Source organism: Rousettus aegyptiacus, unplaced genomic scaffold (assembly GCF_014176215.1).
Source record: "Rousettus aegyptiacus isolate mRouAeg1 unplaced genomic scaffold, mRouAeg1.p scaffold_m13_p_11, whole genome shotgun sequence".
Classification (NCBI taxonomy): domain Eukaryota; kingdom Metazoa; phylum Chordata; class Mammalia; order Chiroptera; family Pteropodidae; genus Rousettus; species Rousettus aegyptiacus.
The window spans coordinates 4611717-4623593 of NW_023416286.1; the positions used below are offsets into that span (position 1 = coordinate 4611717).

The 11877-nt window shown below is 55.8% G+C and overlaps 1 protein-coding gene across 1 annotated transcript; it reads left to right on the forward strand.

The window, feature by feature from the left end:
* Positions 1–1498: 1498 nt before the first annotated feature.
* On the forward strand, positions 1499–5108 carry LOC107504796 (peptidoglycan recognition protein 1). Its single transcript, XM_016134316.2, has 3 exons — positions 1499–1797; positions 4195–4316; positions 4870–5108. The coding sequence occupies exons 1-3, from the start codon at positions 1517–1519 to the stop codon at positions 5046–5048; spliced, it is 582 nt and encodes a 193-aa protein (XP_015989802.2). The 5' UTR covers positions 1499–1516; the 3' UTR covers positions 5049–5108.
* The last annotated feature ends 6769 nt before the right edge of the window (positions 5109–11877 follow it).

An 11877-nucleotide genomic window follows, 5' to 3' on the forward strand; every position in this document is an offset into this window, starting at 1 on the left:
GCAACACAGACTTTTTTGATAAAAATCACTACACACACACACACTTTTTGGCTCACTATATCCCATGTATATATATACACATATATATGCATGTGTATGTGTATGTGTGTGTGTGTGTGTGTGTGTGTGTGTGTGTAATCTATGGAATAACATACTCAATTCACGTTATCCAAAGGCTACCATTATGGATTGTTCCTCAACAAGGATGGATGCGCGGATGGGACGATAGAAGGGTGGACCGAAGAATCCCTGGGCACACTGTCTGTGGCTGGCCCTGAATTTAGCATGAGGATGCAGAGAGCAATGAGACATAGTTTGTACCCCAAGAAGCACAATGTGTCAGTGAGAGCTTCTCAAACTTCTGTACCCACTACCACCGATGACTGAACATTCCCTGTAGAGCCACAAGGCGCTGGGGAAGCTTGTGCATTTGCTGCAATTTCTCGGAAGTCTCCACTTTTAGCTTACAATTCACATGAATTGAGTGTGTTATTCCATAACACACACACACACACAAATGGTTTTTAAAGGAATTGATATTCAAAATGTACATACGAACAACCCAATAGCCTTAGTTATGGGAGTCTTTTCTTCATTGTGCAAATTGATAACAAGACAATAAACGTTGGTTTATTTTTAAATGGGCAATGGAGATAAAAAAGATAATTGACAGAAGACAAATTCAAATGGCAAACTCGAATTTGCAGCAAACATAAAAAAAACAATCTTCTGAGTGTTTATTAGAAAATGCCACTAAAAGCTCTCCTTCTGCTCATTTGAACCTTATATTTAGGAGGTGATAGCACTCACCTCTGGGATGAGTAGGGGCTCCAGTACTTTATTGGTGGAAATATGAAATGCTAACAGCTTTTTGGCTCACTATATCCCAAGTCTCAGCAACAGGACGTTGCTTCCCACAGCCACAGTTCACCCAACTGTGAAATGGGCTTCTCAAGACTCTCCTCTGTGGTGTGCGGAGGGGTTAACTGACACCGGGCTGGGGCCTGGGAGAAGTGTTTTGAGAACGGCAGTCTCTGTTACCTCAGTACCTGCGGGAAGAAGGAAGAAGGAAGAAGAGCTCACCCCACACCCCAGGGCCCCATCTCCTTGCGGTGTTAAGCCCCTGCCGAGTGGTCCCCTGCCGAGTGGTCCGACGCCCCACTGAGAGATGCTACAAAGCCGGGTGAGGATGCAGGCCCCGGCTCTTCCAGAAACCACAGGGCGAAGCGCCCGGCGGCCTGTGAGCCTCCCGGTCCGCGCGCTCAGCGGGGCGAGGGGCCCCTTGGCTTCGTCATGGCTTCTCCCTCCCCCGACCTCGGACCTAACCGCAGCGCATCCTGTTGCGGCGGCGCCGTGGGAGAAGGAAGCAGAGGCTGGGGTCCCAAGTCACCTCCCCGCGAAATCCTGCGGGGGTGTGAGGCAAGGCTCGCCCCACCCCACCGTGAGGCCCCAGCGTATAAAGGCGGCCCGGGCGGCCCGCGCTCCGCCCTCCCCATCGCTGTGCTCCCTGCGCGCCATGTCCCGACGCTGCGCGCTGGTGCCCTGGGCGCTCCTGGCCCTGCTGGGCCTTGCGGCGGCGCAAGAAGACGAGTCGTGCTGCGGCCCCATTGTGCCCAAGAGAGAGTGGGGGGCCCAGGCATCCGAGTGCACGGACGATCTGAAGCAACCGGTGCGCTACGTGGTGGTGTCGCACACGGCGGGCAGCGTCTGCAACACGCCGGCCTTGTGCCGGCAGCAGGCCCAGAACGTGCAGCACTACCACAAGCAGACGCTCGGCTTCTGCGACGTGGGCTACAAGTAAGCGCGGACGGGAGGCGGCAGGGCTGTGCCCCAGCAGCGAGCGGCGGGTCGCCCGCTGACACCCGGCACAGTGGACTCAGCCTCGCAGGGTGTGGGTGCCGTTTCTGCCGAGTCACCACACAGGGCCGGGGCGGCTGCAGGCGGCACAGAGGTGCGAGGAGGAGGTGGGAAAGGCAGATGTCCCAATTCCGGTTCCCAGAGGGAAAGACAGACTTTGTCAACACCCACAAAAGTGTTCTTCTCCCCTGGAGCCCCTGCAGCAACCGAGGCCCTGAGAAAACGTGAGGGGACGTGGGTTCCTCCTGACCGGGTCTGGCGCCTTTGCTGGGAGGCAGACAGTCGGCCTGGTTGAGCTGGGGCCAGGGGCCAGTGCCAGCCGGGCACCGTGGTCCACCGGAGCATGAAACCCCGACGGGCAAAGCGCCCGGGACACCTCCTGGCACGTGGGCTTAGTCCCCGAGTCTGTGGACGGTGGCCATCAGGCACCTGCTCTGCCCCAGGCCACGCGCCCGCCGCTGGGCTGGGAACGCAGCCGCGAACAGTGCGACCCTCACCCCACTGGATGCGAAGACCAGCGGGGAGAAACTCAGGCCGCACGATGGGTTCAGACGGGGTGGAAGCGGGGCGGCTGAGCGACCTCAGAAGCGGGAACCAGACCCACATGGGCTCCTCTGGAAGGGCGGGGTGAAGGGAACATCTTCCCGTTCTGGTGGCTCTGAGGTGGCTCTGGAGGGGGCAGCTGGGGAAGCAGAGCAAGCTGAGGGGACTGCGGGGTAAAGGGCGTGGGGCCAAGCGAGCGGGGTGAGGCAGAAAGGCCAGAGGTCAGGGTGTCCCGCGGCAGCTGGGAGGACTGAAGGCGACGAGGAGGAGATGGGAGGAGCGAGGGCACAGGGCCTGCGGGCCATGGCGGGGACTCTGGCTCTCCTGAGGAGGCAGCAGCTCAGGGACAGCTGTGAGCAGGCTCTCCTTCTAGCTGCCGGCGCCTTACTGGACATGCAGGTTCCCAGGTCCCACCCCTACGGGGCCTCGGTCGGGCCGGGGTGCGGCCGAGAAATCTGGGGATCTCACTCGGAGAACTCTGGAAGCCTCCCAGAGCATCCCCAGCTCTCCAGGGTCAGGATTTTAGAACTCCAAGGTTCTAACGTCAAGACTGTGTTTACAAGAAACCCCCATTCTTAGCGTACCCTTGGAGTCAGGAACACCACAGCCTGGCTCCTCAGCCTCGGGCCCGAACCGCCCGCGGGAAAGCAGACCCGGGTCTGTTCCTCAGACGTTAGGATTCAGAGCCGGACCCAAATGTTCTGAACGTTCCCCCCTTGTCACCTCACGTTTTCTCAGGGCCTCGGTTTCTTCACCTGTGACGTTCCCGAAGCACCCACCGGGTTGGTGCTGGTGGCGGAGGTTTAAATTAGATGCGTCCGTTTAACAAATGCACAGGGGGCACCAGTAGCCGGTGCCTGGAGCTGGGGACGTCAGCAGGGCCATTACCGGCCCATCCCGGGGGCCAGGGTCACTGTGGTATTTCTAGTGTCTTCAGATCCGGATTCTGAGGGTCTGGCTTCCTAAGTGGCAGATCCAGGACCCCAGATTCGGAAGTTCCGACACGCCGTGCGTCAGTGACGACCGTGAGCCAGGGGGTAAAGGCGCAGGTGCTGCTGCTCCATCTTCTCGTCAACTCCAACGAGCCCGGTCACACTCGCTCTATCGAGGGGTGTCAGTGAGTGTCGAGGATCTGCCGGGGCTACGGGCTCCATGGCCGGTGGCAGCCCCAGCCCCGAAGTCCCCGACCCTGTCTCTTAAGTAGACCCTGGCGGGGAACAGGACAGGAAGCAGGCTGGGGTGAGGGCAGGAGAGCTGCTCGATGGAGCGTTCTGAGGCAGGGGCCTCTGGGGCGTGACCTTGGGCAACTCGTCTCTAAGTCTCTGCTTCCTCAGCTTCAAGTCAGGGTGACAACAGTTCCTGCCTCAGAGGGCTGCATGTGAGGACTTAGCAAATCAAGAGCTCAACAAATCCTCCAGGGAGGCAGGAGAGAGCAAGGAATCAGATCCTGGGGGTGGGAGTCACGGAGACCTGAGTGAAAATCCCGGCTCTGCCCCTCACTGGCTGTGTGACCATGGGCAGGTGTCTCCACCTCTCTGATTCTCTGTCTACAGAATGGGGGCAGGAGTGACTCATGGGTCGCTGAGAGGATGAGAAAGATGCACGCAGAGCCGTGCTGAGGACAGCACGGGCCACTGTCTTTGTCGTTGTTGGGGGAGAATGGGGCAAGGAGGGTGTGGGGACACTCTGTGTGAGTGACAGGAATAAAAGGCAGGGGTGAGTGGAGGGAGGGGGAGCCCTCTCCCAGGAGGCCCTCCCTTCCTCATCGCCCTCCCTCACCCCCGCCCCCCACAGCTTCCTGATCGGAGAAGACGGCCTCGTGTACGAGGGCCGGGGCTGGACCGTCAAGGGGGCCCACGCGGGGAAAAGCTGGAACGCCATATCCATCGGCATCACCTTCATGGGCAACTACATGGGTGAGTGACTGTCCAGCCAGTCAGGAGAGGGAGCTCACCCGGGCCTGGGGGACAGCACCGGACGCCGCGTGGTCGTTGGGAGACTGCCACCTACAAGCTCTGTGCCCTTGCACAAGTGACTCTGCTTTTCCGAGTTTCATTTGCTCCCTTGGGTAATAACCACTTCAACCACACGGTTCGGACGAGGATTACTCAATCTATAGAAACGTTCCTCTGCCGGCCCACGGCACCGAGCGGTGCTTGGTAACAGCATTGCTGTGGGTAGGACCCCCGGGCCTGGGGGACAGGGCGAATGAGCGATCACGATGACTGCTGGCATTTGCCGCACCGGGTGTCCTTCCACAGCTGCACAGAAAGCACACGATCGCATTGCCCCAGGCAGGGACCTCTAGTCTCTCCTTTCACAGATGAGGAAACTGAGGCACAGGGCAGTGAAGTCGGTGCCAGGGGACGGCAGAGTGCGATCCGGGCCCTTGCACAGTTGGGAACGCTGCCCCACACTCCCCTGCGCGCTGAGGAAGCCCCACTCAATGCCTGCCTCTGCCCCACCCAGAGCGGACGCCCCCGCCCCGGGCCATCAGGGCGGCCAAGAGTCTGCTGGCTTGTGGTGTGGCTAAAGGGGTCCTGCACCCCAACTACGAGGTCAAAGGACACCGGGACGTGCAGCGGACACTCTCGCCGGGAGACCAGCTGTACGAAATCATCCAGACGTGGCCACGACACCGCGTGTGAGGCCCTATGTCCGCGCCGTCAGAAGCCCACACCCCCCAATAAAGGTCAGCTCCGACTGCGCTCCCGTGTCCGCCCGCCGCAAACCTTCCTCCCACCGAGCCCCCGGCCGAGCCCCCGCCTCCCAGCGCTCTGTCCCGGCTGCTGCGCAGAACCCGGAGGCCCTGACCCCGAAGCAAGTCCCCAGAGATCCCAGCTCAGAAGCAACATCACAGCTCAGGACCCAGAGGTCTCAGGTCGGAACGCGGGAATCGGCCCCAAGCCAGCCCAGATGTCACTGACAGCAGCTTCGGGGCCCTCCCAGGCAGTGAGCCACGCCGTGAGGCGCCCCTCTCCACCACGTAGCCAGAGACTTCCTGTGCCCAGTCTGTCCTTGGACCCCTCTGGGACAGGCTGCTCACCACCACCCCACCGCACCCCCTCACGCTGCTTCAGAGTATGGGAGTTTTTCTTAAGCCTGAACCCCAACCTGCCCCCAATCACAGACATGCCCAGAAATGCGCACAGGTGCCCACTGCAGGCCACCCCATCCTCACATGTCTCCCCTCCACCCTTACTCTTAGGTCACCAGCTGAGGGACCCCAAGGGCAAATATGTTTGTTTACAAAACAGACAGCCGAGTAAAGGGGCAGGGGGAGGGGCAGGGGAGGGGGAGGGGCGCTAGCTTCACCTTGACCTCTCTCTGCTGCTTCTCCTTGGCTTTCGCAATGGCTGCGATGGCACGCGACCACCTGGGGCGGGCAACAAGAGGCTGGGGTCACAGGCTCCCGCCCCCGCCGCTCTAGTCCTGTCGGCCTCCTCCCACTCACGGGGCTGGGGCGGCACAGACCCGTGGGGGAGGGCGAGGGGCAGGCGGGCGGGCGGGATGGCCTTGACCCCGGCCCCGCGACCGGGAGCGCGCAGCACCTCGGCCAGGAGACGTGGAGCGCTCCCGAGACAAGACCACGCAGCCCGGTCCTTGGGCCCCGGGGGCGGAACCGCTGGCGAGGTCTGTCTCCTCCTGCGAGCACAGGACCCGCTGTCAGCTTCCCGCCGGCCAGGCCAAGTCCTGTCCCAAGCTCCTTCCCGGCCCGCAGCAGCTCCGAACCTTCGGGTCCATCCTCCCAAACTGCTGGTCATCCGCACCCTCGCGCCAGAGTCGCACAGACTCTCCGCCCCTCTCAGAGCCCCACGAAACTCTCCCCCAGATACGCATCACTGCCCCACACCCCCTTCCCCGGGGCCTTCTTCGTGGTCTCCCAAAGCTCCCTGGAACTCCTCACTTCCCACCCCCTGCCCCGGCACGAAACCAGCGCACACCATCCCGGATCTTCATCAGCTGCTCAGTGCCCTGTCCCTCCACGGGACCCTCAGGCCCCGCCCCTCTGCCCCGGTCCCCAATCCAGGCCCAACCTCCTGATGCAGCAGCCTCCGGCCCTGCTCATCGCTCCACAGACCCCACCCACCCCTTCCACCCGTGGGCGCCTCCTGTTTGCACGCAGCCCCTCAGGCACCCGCTACCCGGCACCCCTCCCCCCTTTACTCGCCCACCTCCATCCTGCGCAGGTCCCGTCCCTGCGCTCAGACCCCGCCCGCTCCCCTCTAGCTCCGCCCAGCCTGCCCCAAGCTCACCCCAGGCCGCGCACCTCTCCCCCTTAAGGAAGGGGCGAGCTTGCTGTTCAGGGTCTTCGGGTGGGCGCGCAACTCCGTACCGACGCCTTCACCTCCTCCAGCAGCTGAGACGCGAGGGTGCAGAGGTCGAGGCTGAGGCTGGGGTCCCGGGTCGGCATGCCTTCCCCGCCCCCGCCGCGCCCCTAAACTTCCTTTGCCAGGCGGTAACATCCAGGCTGCAGCTCTGGCCCAGCAGGGCCCGAGGCCGCGCTCCCGCCGGGGCTCCTGCTCCAGGCAGACCAACGGTCTGCGCAGCGCCTCGGCCCCCTGGCGCCGCCTGCCCCGCCAGCACCCACTCCGCCAGCGCCTCCTCGCACGACCGGCTCAGCTGCGCCTACAGCTCCTGCTTCTAGGATGCCTGGCGTGATGCCCTGGGCGGGGCGGGGAGAGGGAAGAAAGTGAGGGCTGGTGCCTGGGGGGGTGGCGGGGGGCAGCGTGTGAGGGCACTCTCGTCATCCCCACTCCTATTCGAGGATCCTTACACACCAGTTCCCCTCCCCCAGGATGGATAGACCCACAGCTCCCAGCTGTCCTCACTGCCAGGTCACCTTCATCCACTTGCCATCCACCCGCTGGGGCGGACACAGCCCTGGGAGTGCTAATTCCAAAAGATGTCATCGATCTGTTCTCCATACCCTCAGAGCCTCACCCTGGTCCTGGCCCCAGCCTACCCCGGCCTCCCAGCCAGGTCACACTGGCTCCCTTTCACAGAAGGACTCTCTGAAATGCAAATCCGATCAGGTCACAGGGCCCCTTTTAGAACGCTTCCTTAAGAAAAAGACTTGCACACAAGGCTATTCCTCACAGCACTATCTGTAATAGCAAAACAGTGGCAATGACCAAAACGTACATCGGCAGAGAACTGGTTGATTTTCTATGGCGCATCCGCTCAGCTGAGTCCCACACGACTGTGAAAAGGAACAAGAAAGATCTCTATGTCCCGTCACCAAGTGACAACCAGATAGAAGTTTAAAAACAGTGCGGAACGATGTTTCGTGTGTGTCCTCATGGGAGAGAAAAAAAGGAATTACAAGTTACATCTGTTCATATTTCAAAACTAGATAAGGCTGAATCAAAAATTTTTAAAAGTAAGGTACCTCCGAAAGGTGGAGGGACAGAATTGGCCACCGGGACACAAGCCGGACCCCTCTGAATGTACCCTCTTTTTTAATTTTGACTTTGGAACTGTGAGAATGTTCTACACACTGAACAAGCACGATGCCATCTGATCCCGGAAGCTAAGAGGGTCGGGCCTGGTTAGTACTTGCATGGGAGACCACCTAGGAAGACCAGGTGCTGTAGGTGTAAAAAATAAAAAGCGAGGGAGTGTAAGCGGACAAGAACCTTGCAATCTGTGAGGTCGACCAAGGGTTGCCCCCCCAAAAAAATAATAATAATAAAAACAAAATATTCCACACAAATAAATTTTAACAGAATCAATCGCTAAAATGTTTAAAAGTGACTCAAACCACTCCAACTGTATATCGAAGTTGGTGGCATACCAGAGATACATGTCAAGTGACCAAAAAAAATTTTTTTTCAATTTTAGTAAGTACGATATACCCTAAGGGCAAAAAGAACTGCAAAAAAAAATCTTAAATTCATTCAGTACTCTCATTATTACTGATTACATCGTTATTATTAGGATAAAGCAAATACATAGTTAGGAATTATGTTACTGTTACTAGAAACTAAGATTTTTCAGCATGAGAAAAGTCATACAAATGAAAGAGGTTAATAAGCACAGACATCATCTTTCTCTTTCTAAAAATGTGTCCGCTTTCTGGCTCTTTCCACCTCAGAACGCCTAATAGCACTCTCAAGCCAATGGCTGTGAACACCCCATAGGACCAGACTGCGGTCTCTAAAGACAATTTCCTACTAAAGGAACGAGTGCTCCTTGGAAAGATTGCTCCTACCAGCTCTGGGGTGGAAAGTCCAAGACCTCTCGACGTGCTACGAAACAAGGCAGCCACGTGTGGTGGGCTGAATATCAGCCTCCCAAAAGACATCCATGTTCTGATCTCTGGAATCTGTGAAAGTTACCTCATATAGGAAAAAAAGAAAAGTTTATAGATCTGATTAAATCAAGAACTTTGAGATGAAGGGATGATCAAAGGGGGCCCTAAGTATAATCTCAGGTCTCCTAGAGAAGAGAGGCTGAGGGAGACCCGCCACTGAAGAGGAGATGGGCAGTGTGGCTACAGGGACAAAGGTTGAAGCGAAGCGGTCACAAGCCGAAGATTGGTGACAGCCACCAGAAGCTGGAAAAAAAGAAACGGATTCGCCCACAGCCTCTAGGGGCAGAACTGCCCAGTCAGCCCCTTGATCTCAGCCCAGTGAAAGTGATTTCAGACTTCTGGCCTCTAGAATGGGAAGAAAATTAATTTCTGTTGTTTGAAACCACAAAGATTGCAATTTGTCACGGCGGCATAGGACCCAACATACCATCGACTAAATTTACATTCGTGAGTATGTAATCGTAGTGAAAACTGAACACAACTCGTTGATCGTCATGGAGGATGTAAGGAAACCGAGTCATTCTTCTGACAGAAGGATAGCAAAGGGGCGGGGAACAAGCATCAGTCATGCCTTTCCCACAGGAAATGTACCTCGGGGAAACCAAACAGTTGATACGGGAACGCTTTCCTCATCGAAGAAGTCCAGCTAACAAAAGCAGAATTATGGAATTAGCTCATCACCCTTTACCAACTCCTAATGAAAAATCTCTCTGGCCACCGATCCTCAATCATCACCAAAACTGTATATTAACTCAGTTGTTCTCACCCTGCCTGAAAATTAACATCAATTAGGGATCTGAAACACATACGGATACCTACGTTGTGGGCAAAACTTTGAATCTGCCCTCGTAATCAAGAGTGAGACACGAAGGCCACCTATCCCTACTTCTCAACACCGTGCTGGAGGCCCTGTCCAGTGCGATGACGCGATAAGAAGACACGGAAGATAAGGATCGAGAAGGAATTAACAGAACGGTCATTTGCGGATGATGATAAACACGGAAAATCAGACAGAATCTACAGACAAATTATTAGAAATAATGAGAGAGCTAACTGAAGTTGCTAGATACACAATCAATATACAATTATCAATTATACTCAAATCAACGTGATTACTATTCGAAGTAAAGAAACCGATAATGAAAGTACCCAAGATGAAAAAAATAACCTAACAACAACAAGGGTTAATGGAACAACATTATTGAGATGTTAAACGAGACCTACATAAATGTAAAGACTTACTCTGTCTACAGATTGGAACACTCACTACAGTATTTATAAAGATTTCAGCTCTCCCTAAATTGTTCTATAGATTCAACACCATACCCATGAAAATTCCAACAAGTTGTATGTGTTTATACCGTAAACCCTTTAATTCTGATATTTATATGGAAACACAGATTATCAAGAATAACCAAAAAAATCTTGAAAAGAAAAAACAAAGAGAGAGGACTGGCTCCACCCAACATCGGACTGATTGCAAAGCTACCGTAATTAAAACAGGATGGCGCCGGCACCAGGAGAGACAAATAAGCCACTGGACTACAGAGCGCAGAACCTCGTCCGCGTGTGACCACGCATCGGGACAAAGGCGACAGTGGCTGAGCAGTAGGATAAGGACGCTCTTTTCAACAAACGGCAGCGGGATGCATGACTGACTAGTCAATGAAAGGACCCCCGCCTCATCAGAAATCGATCCCAGGCGAACTGTAGGTGTCAGAATCGTAGATGACGACATAGGAGAATGTCTTCGTGACACTGGGGCAAAAGGATTCTGAGACAGGACATAAAAAGGACTGACTTCACAGGAGAAACGTCTAAATGAGTCTACATAAAAAAGAAGAACCTCTGTTGATCAAAAGACACTTACAGTAAGAGAGGGAAAAGGCCCGGGGAAGGCAAGGAGGAGAGTTTCGAAACACATGAATTCATACAGGGCTCATCTCCAGACTATGTAAAGAACTCCTAGACATCAATAAGGTAGGGGTGATCAGAAGGAGAACGAACATGACAGGTGAGCAGACAACTCACAAAAGCAGAAACCCAACTGGCAACTGAACGTGAGAAAAAGTGCTCGACTTCTCCAGGAATGAGAGAAATGCCAGCGAAAACACCCCAAAGGCGCTGGGCTGATGAGAACTTTGTCAGAGAGGGATGCAGCTCTCACTATCCGGAGTCATCGGCCTCAGCACCTCCTGACAGAAGCAAGGCGTCTTGCCAACGCCCTGAACCGAGTTTGATAGCTGCTTCATCACAAATGTGGAAAAGAGAGGAATACATTAACCATGAAGACCAGATCCACAAAATCTGGACCGTGGGAAACTCTACAGGGCAAATGACCTGGCTTCTTCCACAACTGAGCAGCATGGATAAAGGGGGTACACTAATCAATTAAGAGAGATTTAATAAACACGTCGACAAGGCGCAATGTGCGGCCGTATTCACGGATTAATTCACCGAAGACACCTGTGAGGTAATCGGAGAAGTGTCCACACACACACACGCTCCTGAAGTCTTGACAATCCTGCGTATGTGATAACGGTGCTTCTGTTTGTATCTTAAATGTCCTCGTACGTTAAAGACGGGTTTTGGGGTGTTCATGGCGGAGGAATGATGTCTGGGATTTGCCTCTCAGGAGAGGGTGAGGAGCGTAGATCGAACAAGATGGGTAAAACCCAGACGACATTTGGAGCTGGGCACGAGCACATGCGCATTATACTACAGTCGACTCCTGTGTGTGCTTGGATTTCTTCCTAAGAAAACATTGTGTTTTCAATCTGTGGCTCTCCAAAGAGCTTCCCATTCAGCCCCTTGCAGACAAAGTCCCCCCAGTCCCGTGTTCCCGCCTCACTCCCCCCCCCCCCCCCGGTGCTCTGCCCGGCCTCTCCCTGCGAGGGCAGCTCCTTCCTCCCGGATCGCTCCTCCTGGCATACGGGTCCCCGCGCATCCTTCGCACATCGTCTCCCACGGAAGCCCCTCCGCCCCCGCCAGGCCTGGTACGTCCCGCTGCCCTCTGCTCTCCCGCTGTCTGTGCGTTTCCTTCCAGCTGCCGAGCTGACAGGCATCAGGGAGATGGTCCGTTTTCTGTCTGGATCCCCAACCCACCGGGACAGCGTCGCCAGCTCTCTGGCCACTGGGCAGGAACCTGGGCAGTCTCACCA

Excerpts from the sequence above, each read along its gene's own strand:
- LOC107504796 (XM_016134316.2), top strand. The coding sequence starts at position 1,517 with ATGTCCCGACGCTGCGCGCTGGTGCCCTGGGCGCTCCTGGCCCTGCTG. Across the intron at positions 1,798-4,194 it reads TTCTGCGACGTGGGCTACAA|CTTCCTGATCGGAGAAGACG; the intron begins GTAAGCGCGGAC and ends CGCCCCCCACAG. Across the intron at positions 4,317-4,869 it reads CTTCATGGGCAACTACATGG|AGCGGACGCCCCCGCCCCGG; the intron begins GTGAGTGACTGT and ends TGCCCCACCCAG.